At 30.3% G+C, this 21,775-nt stretch overlaps 1 protein-coding gene across 1 annotated transcript; it reads right to left on the reverse strand.

Moving 5' to 3' along the window:
* Nucleotides 1–8,081: 8,081 nt before the first annotated feature.
* LOC142541509 (AT-rich interactive domain-containing protein 2-like) lies at nt 8,082–11,017 on the reverse strand. The gene is given in 4 exon segments (XM_075648035.1): nt 8,082–8,361; nt 8,363–8,787; nt 8,790–9,099; nt 10,826–11,017. Coding segments are annotated over 3 exon segments (717 nt in total). The 5' UTR covers nt 8,947–9,099; nt 10,826–11,017; the 3' UTR covers nt 8,082–8,226.
* Between the last annotated feature and the right edge of the window lie 10,758 nt (nt 11,018–21,775).

Genomic DNA, 21,775 nt, shown 5'->3' on the forward strand with positions numbered 1-21,775 from the left:
GTTCCATTGCACTGTTTTCATGTACTAATTTATTAGGCCCATTTTCAGGCAGCTGCCCAACTTCTCTTTTTGGTCTATAATATTTTTCATTATAACAATATATAAAATATGATAATATAGTACACATTTCACAATTACAGAGAAACCTTATAACATATATAATAAACTAAATTTACATGTTATTAATTTAATTGTTGGCTTGAATTGACTGAGCCAAACGCTACGTTAGAAAGGAATCAAGAGTATTTATTCTAGGCACAATATATAATATTAAAAAGTGATGTAAAATTGTGAAATGTCCATCAAACTTTCACTGTTTAGGCTCTGTTTAGTGTGTGTGTGATGAGATAAGTAAATGATTAGTAATTAGAGTGATTAAAAAATGAGAGTTGTGGATTAATAGTATGGTGGGATAAATAACATGGTGTTTGGTATGATTTTAAAATGATGGATTAATTTTGTAAATTTTATTGTAATGACCAAAATGTCCAGGTGTTAATTAAATTATATATTCTTAAAATAATATGATAGTTATTAAATTATTATTATTTATTACTATTCTTGTCACGTATATATTATTTTTATTAGTATTATTGTAATTCTTAATATGTTATTATTTTTTCTTACTGTTTTATTATTAAACCTTTTTAAAAATGTGTACATTTTGTTATATATTGTGAAGTAAAATATCTATTTTTTTACGCTTAAAAAATATCTATTTTTAGTATTTTGAAAACCATTTTCTTTTGTAATTAATTTATCATTTTTTCCTTTCAACATTAATTTCACATTTTATCTCAAAAATTAACGAGTTGTTGAAAAACTATAAACAATTACGTCAGGTTATAATGGTAAAAAACTATTCTAATCATAAACATGCACAAAGAATCACACCTCCAAAGAGTGATAAGGCATCACACACTTTGTCAGTACAGTGCGGGCCCAAATGAGGGCCAATAGGATAACCAAGAACATACGATATTCCAACCAAACGCAGGATGATGAATGATTAGTTATTAATCCATCATTTATCCAGCTAACCAAACTGACCCTTAGAGTCTTGTAATTGGGATAAGATGTCATGAAATATTTTGTCCCAAAAATAAATTATTTACTGTTTATTAATTTCTTCGAATATATATTATCTTATATCTTGATAATTTTTTTTAATATAAGAATGTGACTCACTCTCACTTTTATGGAGTTCCATACCCCTGCCAATCAGTAGAAAAAGGAAGAAAGAAATCAGCCACAAGTTGTAAGTTTTTGTTGTCCTAAAAATTAGGATAGATCGAGCTTGACTCGAGTTCGAGTTTTTCTTTATACAAATTTTAATTTTTTAATATGATTGTTTTAATATTTCGTGAAAATAAGAACTCGTTAACATTGGATCCGACAATCAAATCCCTTGTTATATATATATAAATTTATCGATAGCATAAACTTATAAGAAGAAGAAACTGTTTTATCCAACTCCATGCACAGAAGATAAAATTAAAATATATTGAAAATCATTAATATAAACTAATAAAAGATGTACACGCTTTATATGTGTTATTATTATTTTTAATTTGATCAAATAATACTAAAAAATTAACACGAAAGTCGTTCGATTTAAAAGATAAGTTTTGTTTAGATTTTTTTCTAGGTAAAATATGAAGTGACTTGATTATGTTTTTAGTAAGGTAAAAAAGATATGATAGAATTAAATATTTTGGTATCTTCTGAAGTAGTTGTTCTAAGGTTTGACGTTTAATAATAATTTAGTATAGATAAACAAAATTGACTCTATTTTAAAAGATTTCCCGTGGGGTAAAAATGGAATTATGTTTGTAGGGATAATGAAGTGTAGTGGGCCGAAGCGGCGGACCACATGGTGAAGGTGGGCCGACCGTACTGGACCAACCACAGTGGATAATTTAAAAATCGGGAACACGAAGTACAAATCATAGGATTTTATTGTTCGGCTTCTATGCTGCGTGTTTCGTATAATGGAGGCAGGCATCCCCAATTTCAACCTTCCGATATAATATTAAATCTATATTTTTTTTAAATTAAAAAAACTAAATCGTTCAAATGAATATTCCAGCTTACAAATATTCGAATAGCTATGTTATTTTCAAAATTCATCTGTTTCTAAAATTTAAAAATTTATTATAACAGAGATGCTAGACAATTTTTACAAAGTTTTATTAAGAAGTTGTATGAGTAATTTTACATTTTTTTTATATTAACTGCTGCAGTAAATATTGTTTTTCCTTAAAAAATGAAATAAAATAATAATAACCAACATTATATTATATTCTTTGGTACATTTTAATTACATTCGGAAACAAATCGGCAATTGCTAAAGAAGTGTTTGGGAGAGCTTTTAGGATGCATTTTTTGGCTTTTAGTTGGCTGAAAATGCTTTGGGGTGTTTGTGATTAACTTTTGTTTCAAATTCTATGATTTTTAACCAAAAGAGATTGGGCTTGTAGCCCAGTGGTCTCGTCTCCTGCCAGATTAGCTGGCATCCCGAGTTCGAATCCTCTCCTCCGCGTGTGTTATAATGATAAAGAAAAAACTAGAAACAAATTACTTCTATTTTTCTGTTAATTGTTTAAATTTACAATTTGATATTTGTATCCTTGAAATTTTTATCATATTCTACAATTGCTTTCAATTTTTGTAAATATTTTGGAGATTTTTTAAAATGTTAGATTTTATTTATATATAAGTTTTTAAGATTTTCTAATGGAATTAATAAAATTCCAATCAAATTTTATTACGAACTTTAGTTTTTTAAAAACATATGATGCATTTTTATAAAATTTTCATTTCCATAATATTATTTTTACATATTTTGTGCATTTATAAAAAAAATCATTCACACTCATTATTTGTGGGTCCCGCTGTTCACTCATTCATCTTACTCTTATTTTACATTAAATAAATTCAATTTCAAATTTTTTAAGAAATTTAAATTATTATTATTTTATATTAATAATAATTTGTTTTTATATATTCAATACGTAAAATAATTTAATTTTATGAGTGTCATTTACTTAAAGTTAAAAATTTATTATAAACCTAAAATAAAACGGTACAACATATAATAATAAATAACACTTGCATAAAAATAAAAGAAAATAAATTAAATTTAAAAGAAGATGCAAAATACTAATTCAAGGATTGTTGTTGTATTGTGACCAAATATGTTCAACTAAGTCGGCACGAAGTTGGTGATGCACATGAGTGTCACGTATTTCGGAATTTGTTCGGAGATATTCATGAAATCCTCGGTTTGAGCCCTGGACGGGTTGTGCGGGTTCGTCACCTTCATCGTTGTACCAATTTGTCACGTGAACCCCCTCATCTTCGACAATCATGTTATGTAAAATAATGCATGCTAACATAATATATTTTAACTTTTTTCTGTACCAATAACGAGCTGGACCTCTGACAATTGCCCATCGAGCTTGGAGCACCCCAAATGCTCGTTCAACATCTTTTCTTGCAGACTCTTGTCTTTTCTTAAAAAGCCTCCTCTTTGGATCCTCCGGGCAAGGAAAAGCCTTAACGAAAGTGGCTCATTCCGGATATATTCAATCTGTTAAATAATACCCTTCGTATATTGAGTCTCGTTTACCATGAAATTAATCTCTGGTGCATTTCCTTGCAAGACGTTATTGAATATGGGAGATTCGTACAACACGTTAAGATCATTACGTGAACCGGCGACACCAAAGAATGCATGCCATATCCACAAGTCTTGAGACGCGACCGCTTCAAGCACGATTGTCGGTGATCCATGGCCTCTTGTAAACTGGCCTTTCCAAGCAACTGGGCAATTTTTCCATTCCCAGTGCATGCAATCAAGACTGCCCAACATTTCAGGGAACCCGTGCCTTTCATCATGCATTTGAAGAAGACGTTGAACATCATCAGCATTTGGCCTTCTCAAATATCGATCACTAAATAGTTCAACCACATATCCGCAGAACTTGAAAAGACACTTGATGGCAGTTGATTCACCCATGCGTAGGTACTCGTCAAGATGGTCGGCCGGGATTCCATACGCCAATTGACGAATTGCAGCCGTGCATTTTTGTAGTGGTGACAAGCCTTTTCTTCTCGCAGCATCGTCCCTTTGCTGAAGATACGGTGAACGATCCTCAAGTGCATTCACTATTAGAAAGAATAACTCTCTTCGCATGCGAAATCGTCTTCGAAATATTTGATCTGGATACACCGGGTTTGTGGAGAAATAATCGTTGAAGAGCCTCGCATGCCCGGCTTCACGATTTCTTTGGATGAACCTTCTTCTTCGCCGCATCACGTTATTACTTTGACATGATTCAACTATTTGTCGACTTTGTTGAAGTATCAATGACATTAGCTCTTTCCCCGGATCATAATCTTCGTCATCAACTTCAAATTGGACTTCGTTTTCACTTGTCGAGCTAGAGGTTGAACTACTGGAATATTGAGACATTTTGGAGTAAACAAATTCAAGTGTATCTGTTTGCCAAATTGTATGTTTGTAGAATAAAGAATTGTATAGTACAAGGTGTCTATTCATATTGAAATTTGCAACGTCTATATTCCAACGGCTACTTTGCAACGGCTATTTTGCAACGGTTATATTCACCAACGGATACTTTAAACCAATACATAAAATAAGTAACAACGTTTAGCGACAGTTTTTGAAATAATTCAAAACACGTGGGGCCCGCGTGTCAGCAAATCGGCGACGATTTCTATAAAGTAGTCGCTAATAGCGACGGTTTTTTCAAAAACCGTCGCTAAGTATGCAATTTTTTTTAAAAAATAAACTGACACAGGGGCGTTCATACATATTGGAGAGTGGGCGTTATAACGTCCACACACTCTCTCATGTGAGTGGGCATTATAACGTCCACTCACATATAACACCCCTTTAACACCCAATGTGGGTGCCCCCTTATGCTTAGGTAGCACACTAACTTAGGGCGTTTTTAAAAAATAATGTAAATTTAAAAACTATTTATTAAAATATTGCAAAAATGAAATTCTTATCATAATAGTACAATCCGGGAGAGATTCTTCCGGATTCTATTTTTTTTTTAAAAAAAAAGAGGTCACATATTCAAATGAATCCGTGACATACTGTCACGGTCTCACGGATTCATATTGCGCCCATTTCGTCTATCCATTTGCCCAAATTTCCTCCGATTCATTTGCGAAAATTTTTTAAAGGTTGTCACAGATTCTTGTTTTCGGACTACGCTGTGTTGGTTTATTGAGCACCGATAATTTTGAAATATTTGACAGGTATTAGTTTATTTTTATTATTATTAAAATAATTTTGTTTTATAATCTTATTTTTTGATAAGAATATTTAACGTTGTTATGTGATAATATTGTTCGTTGATTTTGTCATCCATTTCATTCGAGCGACTCATAAAAGGTAATGTTATTATTTTTTTGATAATATTGAAATTATTTTCGTATTTAGCGTTGTTATTATTCTGAGAATAATAAAAAAAATATATGTAGAGAATTGTTAATTGTACGAGATAAATTAGCATTTTTTGAGAAATAATTAATTATGAATCATTATTTTGTTTGCAATATGATATAGACATCGTAAAGTTTTAAAATTTGTTTTCTCTTATTTGAATGTCTGTAATAATATTTGAGGTATGTTAAAATTTTTTGGATTAACCAATATCAATGTATGGCTCAATTACCGGTTATTATCAATCCTACACGATTAGTAAATAAATTATTTATTATGTTGTGATACATCAAAATTTTCTTGTTTAAATTTTCGTTATAAGATTTTTATTGAAATGATTAATTCTTATATTTTCTAATATATCCCAATTTTCTTACTTTTTTGGGAAGTCTATTTTTTTTTTTGTTTAAAACAATTTATATATATTTTTTATATTAAAAAAATCCTTACAAATTGAAGAGAGACATATTTTTAATTATAGAATGTTGTATTGCGAAACTATTTAGCAAACAGTACTAATTTTGAAATAGCATATTTAGATAAAGTATAATAATAATTTTTTTTAAAAAAATGGCTTTGAATTTATGATTAAACGGAAATATATATATGTTTAAGATTAATTTAAATATCTATATTATTTTTGAATATATTATTATCTAATACACATTTTTAAAAACTTGATTGACTGAATTAAATATTATACAAGATAATTATAATAACAATATTAATTTTTTAAAATTCTTTAGTTAATTTTAGTATGATATAGCATGATATACTACAATAATATTTTAAATTAATATTTTTTAATCAATATTACTTAAAGACAACTTAATCATTTAAACTAGTTAGCTTATTTACGTATTAATAATTATTAAAATAAATTAATCATCTTTATAACATTTATCAATTCATCATCAGCATCTACGTTTTATTATTTACGGTCGAAAAAAAATAATTTTATTTAATATAAAATATGTAGTTACATTTTGTTGATAAAAAAATATAATATTTGTTATATCCTGATTTTTTGTTTGCAAGATGACTGAAAATATGAGGTAGAAATATTTCAAATAATTTCAACGCTGAAAACATGGATGCACTCATACTTCCACGCCGGTCAGACAAATGTCTTTGGAGATTGCATAATGTTAGGATTCACCTCCGTGTCCGTCTATTTTAACCTAACTCAAATATTATTACTGTCATTCAAACAAACAAAAAAAAAAAACAAATTTTAAAACTATACGATATCTATCTCATATTGCAAATAAAATAATTATTCATAATTAATTATTTCTCAAAAAATGCTAATTTATCTCGTACAACTTACACCTTTCTAAATAAATTTTCTTATTGTTCTCATAATAATAACAACACTAAATACGAAAATAATTTCAATATTATCAACAAAAATAATAATGTTATCTTCTAAGAGTCGTTCGAATGAAATGGATGACAAAATCAACGAATAATATTATCACCTAACAATCTTAAACATTCTTATCAAAAAAATAACATTATAAAACAAAATTATTTTAATAATAATAAAAATAAATTAATACATGTCAAATACTTCAAAATTGATGATGCTCGATAAACCAACGCAACGTAGTCGGAAAGCACAACCAAAAACAAGAATTCGTGACAGTCTTTAAAAATTTTGCGCAAATGACATAGAATCCGTGACTCTCTGTCACGAATCCGTGACAGAGAGTCACGGATTCATTTTAATCTGTGGCCTCTTTTTTTTTTTAAAAAAAATGAGAATCCGGAAGAATATGTCCTGGATTGTCCTATTTTGATAATAATTTCATTTTTGCAATATTTTAATAAATTGTTCTTAAATTTATATTATTTTTAAAAAAAGCCCCACTAACTTATATATGGGCTTCACCAATATATGTTATGCATTTATATATCTATCTATATCTATATATATAATATATATATATATATATATAGATATAGATATGGATTGCGGCTAGTCCCCCACCTCTTATGTATATGTAGATATATTAGTTCTGATATATTGGACGTAGACTTCGCGTCGACGGCTCGGAAATGATCGGACGGCAAAAAATAAAAAGGCTTAATCTTGGTCTGGACTTTTGAAACCGAGAAAACATTATAATGAGTTCACATCCTGTTTCTTATTCCTAATTCTCTGTCATGGGTATTTTCAGTTTTCTGTCTAATGTTTGGTCAGTCAGTTTTTATTTTTATTTTTGACGTAGAAATCCGTTGTCACTATACTTTGAGTCAATGGGATAGACTGCAAGCCATTTTAATCAGGTAAACAACGCTTGAAAAACCTTGTATGACAAACTCATCTAAAAAGAATCATTGACCAAATATTCATCTATTCTATCAACTCAGACACTCGTAGAAGTGTCTGATCATAGTCGCAGTATGGCAAAAATATCGTTTTGGTGACAGTAGCTAATCAAATAACTCATCAAAAGTAAATTATACGACGAAACCGTTTCAATTTAAAAATGTTTTAAGCCCTGAATCAAAGAGAGAACATGTTAATTCCAATGACTTTCTCCTGTAAGTAAAATAAAAACTTTGGTTCTCTGCTAATAAACATCAGTAGCTATCTACAATATCAACCTGATCATACAACAATCACAAATGCCAACAGTATAGGATACTCCAAAATCAAAATTTTTGTGGGGATACCACGATCTGTCCTAGCACCCCATGTGATTGGTACCTTGAAACGAAAGAACAATTAAGATGCGTCACGGGAGTTCAGACGACTCCATATTATGTGCGCAAGATAATAACCTTGAGACAGGTATGTTCAGAGCTTTATATCCAAAACTATCGCCTAAAAACCCACATTCTTTTTCGTCGTCATCGCTATCGATTTCTTTCAGGCATCACTCGATTTTGGTAACTTCTGCGCTGCACAAGGAATACATTCAAAGAAGTAGCTAACCATTTTTTCTGAGAATTGTTCCAGAACTTGTTTGGGTACATAGAATATGCCCTCATCATGTCTCTGAATCTACTTTCCTCTTCTTTTGTCCAAGAAAGTGACACTTCCTCTCCCACACAATCGAATCGCCAATGGTAGAATAATAAGCCAAGGTCATGCCTTAATTTGAACCGCTTCTCGGCTAAGTGAAACCGGACACATTCAACAGAATCGGGAAATGAGCAACTGCAAGAATCGTGTCTTCCTTTACCAATAGAATCGAGTTTCCCAACTGATTTTTTTTCGGCATTTTCTTGAGGCCACATTCTTGTGCTAAGCCACTTGGAGTCGCTCTCGATTAGCTCGCCGATCCATGCAGGGCTTCAGCTAGAAAAAGAGGACCTACAGAAACTTTCTTCTCGGCTGGCACATCGGAGGACTGATCATCTTTCAAACCAGTAGCAGGTTTCTTAACATTTGGAGAAACTGGCTTCACGGGTGCTTTTAAGAAACTACTCGTTTTAGTTTTGTGATGGCTCATAACTCTACTTTGAGGTACTGCCTCTAAATCGCAACATGGACACAAGTTAGGTCTTGTTGAAGAAGGTATTCTCACTGTATCTTAGCTTTTCCACGGAGTGGAAACGTGCTCCTCATACATTGAAGGACGCATCCTTGGCTTCTTATGTTTATCCTGGTACAATGTGGAACAGTCGGAAACTTAAGAACCGTAGCAGAACATAAAAGACGTGCATCAAAACTGTGATATATTTAATCATAAATACGTTCAAATATGGTTTTTCTATGTTATTCTGCCTCCTAGAAGCAACATGAAATTGAGGGCTCAAAAGTCATTAACAGTCATAAGCACAAAAAGTTCTCGTACATTTTAAAAAAATCCCACGCCCAAACAAAGAAAACCGCAAAATGGTTAGTGATATGAATATGGAAGACCTAATTCAATGCCCAAACCATTAGGAGATGATGAGGAAATAGAATTTCATAAGTAATGACCTAGAAAACTCAAACTTTTCATGCTTAATGTAGCTTCTTTGGCCTTGGCCACATCTGTAATCTCCAAATTTTTTCAGGTCAAACACCAAGAATTGAATGTAATACTGAATATCTACATCAACTTTTCTCAATTTCTCGATCAAAGTTGAGCTAGCTATCTCAAACCTTTACTATGACATAATTGACATTCACGAATTTGGTTCGATCATAATTTGTTCGATTCAGATTCTATTTCGCCATTGAATCTGAGAATAGGTGGATTAATCTTATTCAAGCATTTTCCCAAAAAAGTGGACTGCAGAGTCGAACTACCAAAGGCAGCAGAGCACACTACCTAAGACAAAGTTGTGCAGTGAGGTGGTGACAAGATCTTCAAAAATTGTGCTTTTGAAAAAAGAATATGTTTAACACTTTCATCTTCATCCCCCACATTTCAATGATTTTATTGGAAATCCTCTCAGCAGATACTCTATAATCTCCATCATAGTTGATGCATAATTTTTTTATCATTATCGATCATTAAAGAAACAATTTGATCATTCATTTTTCCGTTGATCTCTCGAACCGGTGAGAGAAGACATGTGGTCTCTCTTGTGTTAAGATTGTTTGTGTCCTTGATACGCTCCACAAACTTATTATCTCTCTTTCCCTTCTGGCAGGTCCAATACAACTTGGATCCTTGCTTCCAACTCCCAAGACAATTCATCCAACTTTTGTACAAGTTCAATATTCCCATTCTCCAAAGCTCTGTCACTAAACCCCAGCCGTAACCATTGATCAAACTCTTTCAAATACTTTGCATAGATCAATTTAATGGATGGAATCACCCCAAAACCCAATCCACATTCTTCCGAAACAAAATCCCACAAATTATTTCTCGTAACAGCATTATAACCTCCCACTTTCCTCACCACCCAAAAAAGTTCAAACAAATCCACCGACTTCTCATTGACGCAAAAGGATGGAATAGGTCTAATACCCTTTTGTAGAGATTTTTCTTTCACAAAGTTAACAAGAACCTGATCAAATATACCCCTTAGGCTCTCCTTACATGGACCAAACCGACATTCCTCGACCGGAATCTCGGTCTCAAAACTAGCCTCAAATTTCTCTTTACCATTTCCAACACCACCTTTTAAGTCCATCCATCTTTCCATTAACTTTTGTTTTCCGCTTCTCAATAGAACTTTTCTGCGCCTTCTTCTGTCTCGCTAGGAATATATAATCCCCAAAATAGATTAATAAATAAATCATAAACACAACTTCAAATGAAGTCAAGATTCAAGAAACCGTAACCAACAAACAATCTTTTTTTTATTGAAAATAATCTAATCAACAGCAAGATCATACATGCAATCAGTACACATGAATGCTATCATCCACGTGTCAAAGTTGGAAACTTTTACCTTGTTTTGGTATTGAACGGCAATGGATACAGGGCTGCTCTGTGTACGCGACGTGATGCAGGAAAAAAATATACATTAAGATTAATGGGGGGCTAATTTCAGGTGTTTTTGGGTAAATTACAGGTGTTTTTCTCACAGTTATTGTTCTTGACAAGCGTCTATATGGATTTGGAAAGTTGACCGCGAGACTGTGTGAATCTGCAGATACTAGGGAAATTTTAGCCTCAACCGAAGTTGAGGGAATGAATTGGAACGAATATGGATGTGATTGAAACATATTTTAGAAAAGATAAAATTTAATTCATCTTATATTAGGAGAATCAAATTTAGTTTAATATCTATGTTGGTTACCTGAATTTATACAAGAACTACATTAAGATTCATAAATTTTTCCGTACAACGAAAATTATTTTCAACATTATTAAATTATATGAATCTCTTATTTTTCATCATGTGTAGATATTTGAAGACTAAAATTTCAACTCATCGTCGGATTCTCTTTTCGTCGTGCAAGCAGTCTTCGGGTAAAAGATAACCTCAGTTATGTCAGGACTCTAGCACTAGATATCAGACGACTTCTGGCTCCTCAGAGAAGCACCACTCTTAGTCATTTGTGTTTCTCACGCCATTGTCTCTTTTGCTTGTTCGTTTCATTCCCCTTTTGTTTGGAAGCGTGGAAAATTTTTCTTTTTAGCTGATTGATCTCGTAATCAAAGACATTTCTTTTTTTTTTTTAAATAAATTACAAGTGTTTTCACCGTAAAAAAAAAAACAATTCAGATGCAATATAAAAAAAATGCGTTCTTATGTTTAGGAAAACCTAAAAATTAGGAACATTAAATATTATTTATTAGTTTTCGTAATAATATAATATATTATAAATAGCTGAGGATAATATTTTGAAATTATATTTTTTTTACATCTTATTCAGTAAATAACTTAACTGAACAGAACTCATGCTATATATAGTTATATATTATAAATAGCTGAGGATAATATTTTGAAATTATATTTTTTTTTACATCTTATTCAGTAAATAACTTAACTGAACAGAACTCATGCTATATATAGTTATACCAACAAATCACGTAGAGAACTCGAGCCGAAAGCCTAACTTGCTTGGGGATTTTTTGATACCATCCCCTTGTATACGTTACATGCTGAATGGGACCAACTTTTGAGTTACTGCAGACTGTTAATTGCGACGCACACGAACACAAATATATATTGTGCATGCAATGATCGTGATTGATGACTAAAACTGATACGTTTTATGGAATAAAAGTGAATGCAATTATTTTTTATTGAAATATTTTATAACAAAATATTCCTAATACTTCTCTTAAAATATTTGATAAAAACTCATGTGAAACGGTCTCACTGATCGTATTTTGTGAGACGAATCTCTTATTTGGGTCCTCTATGAAAAAATATTACTTTTTATGATAATAATATTACTTTTTATTGTGAATATCAGTAGGGTTACTCGTCTCACAGATAAAGATTTGTGATACTGTCTCACAGTATACCTACTCAAAATAATTTTTTTTAAAAAGATCACTTCAGTTCATCTACATCAATATCTTTTTTTATTGAAATTATTCTCGTACTAATCCAAGATTTTTCTTTATCCTCGATCTTCCGCTGGTCTCCCCTCACCCTCCTCATTTTCAACCAACATACTCACAGCTTGGCTCCTCGCCTCAAGAGTTCATGTCATCATTCGCGAGTAACCCTTGCAGAAATATATATCCTCACCTCATTTCCCAGATCAACCTCATACCCTCGAGGATTCAGACTAGGACCTCGATCGGGTACTCCAGCCAGACTGTGTTGCAGACGGGTCCTCGGACCTGGATATACATACCACCCGAACCTCCTAAAATTATCTCTTCCAACCTTCTCGGCTTTCTACCTCAGGCCACCTGAGCCCGAATCAGGTCTTGAGGGACCTCGAGATTCTCCGGGATAGCACCAATAATGTAGTTGTTAGTATATATGAAAATCTAGCGTATATTACAATGGATCGGAGAAAAGGTCTGTCCAGTCTGATTGAAGCTTATGCACAAAATACAATCTTTTTATATTATGTTTTTCTGGAAGCTCAAATTTTATGTTTTACCTGTGTATTAATGGCAATTGTATTTTGTTTTCATTTAATTGAAAATCAAATAAGTAATAGAAAATTTTTGATTTAAAATCGCAATATAATTTTCAATATCATCTGGAGATTGAACTATATACTTTTGAACTTAAAGACATTTACAAATAAATAAAGATGAATAAATAAATTTGAAATTGCTGGCTTGAACTTACTGAAGTCGGGAATTTTCTCTTTAGGGTTTACCCCTCGTTTAGGTCATTTCTTTTTCTACCTGCTAAATTTTGGCTAGAAATTTTCCCATCACCATTGTTATTACCTGTTATTGCAAGTTATATGAGTGACATTGACTAAACATGTAAAAAGGAGATTGCGGGTTGCTGATTTGGATCATCTGGACTCCACATAAAGCCCACATTATCAAACAGTGGTCGTGTTGTGTTGGACTTGGAGCATTTGGTTTATTGGGCTTGGTGAGCTTATATTGAGTTACACTTTGTGAAAGTGTAAGAAATATCAGTCAAGAGGTTCTCTCTCGTGCACGCCGGCGCAGAGGGTGCAAATCTCGGGTCCGATTTGCAATGGAAAAAGACTTGACTTATGTGCAAGCGTACGAGCACGACCTGGGTGCATCGAATGTTTGCCTGATCAAGGCAAAATTTCCCACCAAAGTTCACATGTCTTTTGTTATTTTTTATTTAATTTCGAAAAAATTCTATTATGGATGACCTCGCGATCTAGCTCATTTTCACTTGAAAACAAATAGCCGATCTCCTCGAATATTTCTGTAGCTAGTGTTATCGTTTTTTGTCAGTAAATTTCCTGATTGATGTAATAATGATTTATACGATGCCTGAGAATGCTAGTTAAATTGCAACTCGACTATCCATATGTTGTCTAGTTGCGACACGGTAGAATTGGTCTAGATAAAAGTGAACTCCAATTGTTGGATTTGAACAGAGAATTTACCTTTGATATGGTCTTTGTATCTGCAAAACTTTATTATAATCACTCGGTGAACCAGTCCATTCACTCTGCTAGATGAAGTCTTGGCCCTCGCGGAGGTCTATTAGAGCAGTCGGGACAACGGAACACAATCGTTTACGTATAATATCGTAAAAAATGGATACAAATTTTTGACTGTTACTTATCTTAGGAGTTATATCAATCCATGGTCGGCTGCGATGTCCTTTCGATTTTTCCGTACCATATGATTATTAATTTATAAATCTATAATGATGCACGTCTCTGGGGCAGAATATATATCTGAATAATGTTGAAATTTGATTGCTAAATCCTATCTTTTTATTGGTAAAAACTAATGTGAGATGGTCTCATGGGTCGTATTTTGTGAGACATATTTTTTATTTGAGTCATCCATGAAAAAATATTAATTTTTATACTAAGATTATTACTTTTTATTGTGAATATCGGTAGAGTTGACCCGTCTCATAGATAAATATTCGTGAAACCGTCTCACAAGAAACATACTCCTTTTTATTTGACAAGTCTGGTCAATCTCGATAAGACAAAATTTTCAATAAATATAACATATAATGGTAAAAAACGAGGATTTGGGTCAATCAGAAATTCTGTGATAAAATTAAAGATTTCACAACGCAAGCAAACGTGAAATGCACAAGTTTGTCTAAAAAAAAAATCAATTGATTTTTTTGCTTCCACTTAGATTTAGCCTATATATACCTTTGTCGTGTCATATGTATCTTTGTGATATGGACAATGTTTTAATATTTATAATAAAAATAATATTTTTTATAAATAATATATCTTATAAAATTAACTTATTAAGATCGTTTTAAAAAAAATTTGTTTAGAGTATATGATATGATTTGTTTCACTCCTTTTTATCTCGTTATTTGTGTTTCATGTACTTTTTAAAAATAATAATTATACCTTATTAAGTATCTATTAGATTAATTATATGTTTTATTTAATTGTTTATAAAATGATTTATTATTGAATTAATTATATAAATTTTATTTCAGTAAATAATTAAATATCTATATTTATATTTGTTATAATAAATATTTAATTATTTGAAATAAATTAAGCATATTTATTATTTAATGTTAATAAAATTATTTTTTGAATTGATATTTATTGCCACATAATTTATTAATTTTTACAACCAATAATTTTTTTTATTAATAACGTAAATTGCACATTTGAAACATTATGATGTATAAATATAAAAGTGTGATTACATAAGATTGTTGAGTTATTATTTTTACATAAATCTCATAGGGTATTTATATCTAAATATACATTTGTTTATCATTATCAATTTATATCAAGATAGTTTAATTTATACAATGGTTTTTTTATATGATTAATCTACTATTTTAGATATTATGAATAAAAAAACGTGAAATAATCAAAAAATAATACAAGAAAGAATATAATATAATGACAATTAATATTTATTTAATTAACCCGTATAAATTAAGTTATAGTTAATTTTTTCTAATAATAAAATTATTTTTATTATAATGTAAGTGTAAGATTTACTTATATTTAATTAATTTTAATAAATAATTTACGGAATTAAATAATTATTGTAAATAAAATAGTATAGAATATGTGAAAGGTCTTTAACTCCTTATTGTTGTTATCGTATAATAATAACATATATAAGCATTTCATATTTCAACGAGATGACCCAATATGTTTATAAATATATCCTAAGATAGATAGACATGGTCAATTAATCTAAGTGTGGTTCTTTCTAAAGTACGGTAGCTTCGATGCTACATGTGGAGGCACTGCCCCCCATATGATTTGAATGGACAAGATTCACACACATATGTGATTTTAAAAAAATTAGTGGACCACATGTATGTGTGGCTAAATTTGGACCCTTGATTCTATCATTGGGGGTAGTGCCTCTACATGTAGGATAGAATCAACCCTAAAGTACCATATTGAGATACAAAGACAATAACAACCTCCATTGGACGTGAGCAAACATAATGTACAAACAACCATAATAAATACAACATGTATCTATAAAATGGTATATGATATGCAATGAGTGCGTGTTGCTGAGAAAATACAAAACCGGTTAGCACATTCTCCGTGTAATATGCCAATAATCGTGTGGAGATAATAGGCTACATACGGACAAATGCTTATCTGTCTATACTATGCATAAAAGTTGGATTTGACAGAGACAAAAATGGACATTAATTTTTTCCGTTTAACTTTGTTTCTATGTGATATCAAAATATTATACTTTTGTGTGTTTTTATTAAATTTCAACGTACACTTATTTTTATTTTATAACTATTCAAACAGCATTTTAGTTCTTCAATAATTTATCAAAATTCACTTTAGCCTCTCAATAATTATAAAAAAAGACTATACACACACGTACAATGTGTGCGGACTAATTAGTAATAATTATACATTAATTGTCAATCGTGTAATATTGTGTTACTATAGACACGCCAAATAATGTTTGCAACCAAAAGAGCATGTCACGTATTTATTTATATTTATATTTTCCCTTACTAATAATTTAAAATTTTATTTTTTTCATTAATAATTAGATGATTAACATAAATCTAAACATTATATTATATACAGAGTTGAGTTTAAAGTTAGTGAGTTGGAGAACAACTTTATATTTGATATAATAATCGTGTTATTCTAAAGTTATAAACCGGACTAAAATAGTTGAAAATTGTCTTGGACTAATTTTTCCTTTGAAAATAGAGGGTTGTTTAATAAAACATTTATGAGTCCGGTCATTTATATACAAACTAGGGACATAGGCCTCACGATGACTCACTATTTTCTTCATTAATTTTTGTTTGTTCAGTTATTCCAGCAAAAAATGAGTGAAGCCTGAAATTTTGTAAACAAACACGACGAGATTGATTAATTAATTAATTTTATCCACATTCCGCGTTTTTTGGTTGTGTCAAATACTCTCTCTCTTTCTTTTCTTTTTCTTTTCTTCCTTTAAAAAAAATGCTTTTGCGAAAAGAAAGACACTGCTAGTTCCTGGGAATGGACTAATATATGTGCGTGAACGATCTGAATCGAACTGAGTATTTGTAAAAAATTAAGGTTCGAATTCAGGTCGATTTAAGTATATTCGAGGTCGAGCTCAATTCGAAGAGCAAATCTTTTAAATTTTTTTTTTTGGTCGAGTTCAAATCGAAATATTTGAACCTATTTGCTAGCTATTTAAACAATTGTTCAGATAGTAAAGTTCGACAATAAATGTCTGAAATCTCGAAATAAATATATATATTTAATATATATTTATATTTTATTAATAAAGTATTAAAACTAACGAAATCGAACAAAATAATTTTGATTCGAGTTCGACTCAAAACAAAATTTGTATGAGTTCAAATTCGATATTATTTCGATAAATTTAAACATGAATCGAATATTTTACAAAGAAAATTCAAAAAATTCATAAATTCGCTTGATTGGTTTGGTTCCGTATTTAAATCTTATCCATTGAATGTCAGACAATGTAGATGTAGAGTGGAATTACAATATCCGGCATGTGCTGATGGCCCCCACTTCAATTCCCTCGTTCACCTTTGAATTCTGAGGCTCTTTTTCGATTTTGCGCTCTCTCCCCATCTGTGCGCTCCAGCTGCAACTCGAATACGTCGGATTATTAAAAGAAATGGTATTAAGAAATATGTATATATAAATAATTTTTTTTTTAAAAAAAAAACTATTTCAATTTGCGGTAAATAACGTGGGGATTAGCATAAAAATCTTTTTAAATTTCCAATTCTCATGTATAACAATCGCTCTTTACAAGTAATTTATGGCATATTTTTTTTCCGTTAATGTATAATAATTCTGATTATGCGAATAAATACTATATTTGATATAAATACAGCACAAAATGATTGCAGTCGAAGTCGAGAGTCAAACAAGTAAATTAGCTCACCCGTGACTTTTCGTGGTTTCCATATTTTAAGTCCCCGAATTATTACGAGGATGAAGTAACCACAGTTTTTGCACCCAAACAGACCCTTAGTAGTACACAAAATTATTGTGTTGGCTTAGCAAGGATAAGATCCGACAGCTGGTGCACTCGACACGTGTAATTTCTTACCTTTGTCGTGTTCCAATTACTACCGGCTATTTACAGCTCCAACCGGCTTCAATCGGCTCGGCTTTTTGATGATAATGATTAGTTACCATTTTATCCCTCAATTGGATTCGTTGTTCGGGGCAAATATGGTAAGAGGGAAAGTTTGGGAGATAAATTTGGGCCGTTGATGAGGTTTGTCGGAGATGGATGTGACAAGAGGGTGGGCCACATCGCAGGGTTTTAGGTGTGGGTGTGGCGGACTGCTATTTATATATCAATGTTCTGAAAAGTCGATTTAAACTCAAGGATGTTTTAGTCCGAAACTCGACAAAAACATTTCATTTAAAAAATCAAGTGGTTAAATTGTAGTTTGATCGAATTAAAAGTAATTAAGACGTAATTAAAACATTTAATTAATTGTACTCCGCATGTATTTATTTTTAAATTTTTTTATTTTGAAGGTATGTATTTTTTTAAAAATTATAAATTAGGTTTATAATTTAAAAGTTTATATTTAAATTTTAATTTTGATTAAACATGTTTTATAATGATTTGACAAATATTTAACATTTTTAATGTGGTCTAATTGTAAAAACAAATAAAGATGGTAATTTTGAGATTTTTATGCTTTTGTAAATATGAGAATAAATGCATCAAACTTAAATTTATCATATTTATGTATTATTTTATCTATTTATTAGTTTTAGATAATTACAATTACAATAAAAATAAAAAAACGTTTTTTCAAGCTTAAGTATGTGCTAGTCTCGCTTAATCTTGAAAAGCTTGGAGCTCGACATCCGCGCTTCGGTATGCTTCACGCTTTTTAGAACCATGGTATATATATGTAGACATATTGTTTTGTAAGTATGAATATAAATATATATATATATATATATATATGTGTGTGTATATATGCCCGCATAAATATTGACAACACAACATATAGTATATAGCATATTTTTTATATATCTTAAAAAAATAATATTTTTTTATATATAATGAATCGAATAAAAATATGTAAAAGCTTCGAGTAATATATTTATGCTTGATCCGTATAATAATATAATGAATTATGCAATATTATATTGAAATATATGGATTAAAAATTCTAAACGCTAATTATTTTAAAATTTGAGTTAAACATAAGATGAATCACGAATTATATTATGCTACACGATTGAGATTGTTCGAAATATTATTTTGTAATTTGATATCTAATATTTGTTCAATATGCTTATGATTTCTAAATTCGACACATTTCAATATTATAATAGTCACACCAAGTCATAATTTTCTAATTTTTGTTCAATATGCTTATGCATTTCTATTTTTTTTATTATAAATTATTTTAGACAAAAAAAAATTTCATATTGACGTGATTGCTATATTGATTTTTCCCTTACAAAACTTTATATTAACTAGTTGAAGATATACACGCATTGACATGTTTTTTTTTAAAAAAAATTGCTGAAATGATACTAAATAATTAACGCGAAATTTTTTCAATTTACAAGAATTTTTCAATTTAAAAGAAAAGTTTTGTTTAGAAAGTGTTTTTCTATGTAAGATATTTGAATTGTGAAGGTTTTTAGTAAAGTAACAAGTATAAAAAATAATTATTAGATTAAATATTTTGATATCTTTTAAAATAATTATTGTGAGAACCCCATACTTTCATATAATATAACAAATTGTATCCTACAGAAAGGTCGGATGTGGGTACGAGGCAGATGTCCCTTTGTGTTCTTAAACTTTTCATAATATTTTATGCTAAAATTAAAATAAAATTTCAGTCAAATATATATATATATATATATATATATATATTATAAATTATAGATTTTATCTGATGTAAAATTTTTGGATGCACATGTCCCTTTCTGTTCTTAAACTTTTCATAACTTTGCTTGATTTAGAGTTATATAAGAAAATAGCATAAATAAAACCCAAGATCTTTCCATTATCTATCATTTTAATTTCTCTCTATTAAATAGAAATTGTTTTATTCACATTAATTATAGCTGAAAAATATTAAATTATTATATGTAAATATATATTTATTAATTTTTCTATATTTTGCACACAAAAAGTTAATGTCAAAGCCCCAGTTAAAATAAAACATTTAAATATCATTCTTCAATAAATATACTATTAATTTAAAAAAAAAGACCGAGTACATAAATTTGGTGAAACTTATTAAAATTCAAAATTAGCCTCTCACACTCCAAAATTAAAAAATTACTCAGTTCTTAAATTTAACTTTTTAAAAAATAGATTATATTATTAAAATTATTATTTGTTAATATTTTTATCTAGTATAATAAAGACGTGCATAAATTTTCATATTTCATTTTTATAGGAAAAAAATCGATTAAATCTTAAATAATAATTAATTTTGTAAATATTATGACTAAATCAAAATTCAAGAAACAAAACATATACAATAAATAATATTCATATTAGTCCAGATAACCCAATTTATTATATATATATATATATATATTAATTTTAATAAATAAGATTAATTTGATATTATTTTAAGTAATTCAATTTAAATATTAAAAAAATTTAACTCAATTTTCGTGGTTCAACCACCGACAGCAACTCATGTGCCTGATGACCAGTCCAAAATATCATTTGAGATACATCTTTGAAACCAAACAAAACCAGTTGGATAAGGACACTTATGAGCTCGGCTCGCGAGCCGATTAACGACGACCCGGTCAACCGGTAAAAAGTTTCGGAACAAATACGAGCAGAAACCGTACGAGTGGGGTCCTCTCACTGCAATTTAGCAGTAGTAGGTCGTCTCCCCATCCCCATTCCTCTCCTCTCCTCTCCTCTCCTCTTCAATGGCAGGCAGTTACATTGCATTTACTTCGCTCTCTCTCTTTCTAGAATCCAATAGTACTTACCGTTGATACTCCCCCCACCCAATATTCACTCTGAGATTCCACTTGATTTTCGTATTCTATCCATATTTTCTCCTTCCCTGATACTTACTCGGATTGATTATTGTTTGCTTTCTCGTGCTCAGGTACGCTGATTAGTTAATGAAAAGAAATTTTGTTGATTGATTGATTGATTTTTCTCTTTTTCCTCCCGCCGTTGATATTATTGTGTTTTTGGTGAATATTGTGTTGTATATGATAATCATTGGAGTTATTAAGTCAGGGTATTTCCAGATCCATTCTGGTGCTTTGCAATCAAAATTTTAAGGTTGTGCATAGAGTGATTGGACTTGTTTTCTCATTGTTTTCAGCATACAATTATGGTAAGGGCGTAATTTGTGTTTTCTAGTCAATTCTAGGAAAAAAATTATGCGCTTATTCTTCATAGTTAATACTTTCAGATGTATTTTTTTTAGAAATGTTTTAAAATTTATTAGAAAAGAACCTGCCTCAGGTTTTAATAATAATGGATATATTGGTAGCTATTAATCTGAGCCTGCAATGGTTTGTTTGCTTCTTTGTTTATTATTATTATTTTTTGGTCTCATTGCGTGAGAAAGAAGAAGTGGGGTTGGGGTGGGGGGAGGTTGTGTGCGACTGTGTGTAGTTTTGAATGATGAGTTGGCTCATTTATTATGATTGCACCGAACCCGTGAATAATAGGAGATCAATTCAATGCATCACATTTAAATTCCCACCAACTATACATGTCTAAACTTCAAAAAAAATTCTATTATCCGTTTAGTATTATCACTCATGCAATTTGCAGGAGCCCAACTCAGGATTTTTTGTGTGTGGCTTCCTAA

Source organism: Primulina tabacum, chromosome 4 (genome assembly GCF_025594145.1).
Source record: "Primulina tabacum isolate GXHZ01 chromosome 4, ASM2559414v2, whole genome shotgun sequence".
In the NCBI taxonomy this organism is placed as follows: domain Eukaryota; kingdom Viridiplantae; phylum Streptophyta; class Magnoliopsida; order Lamiales; family Gesneriaceae; genus Primulina; species Primulina tabacum.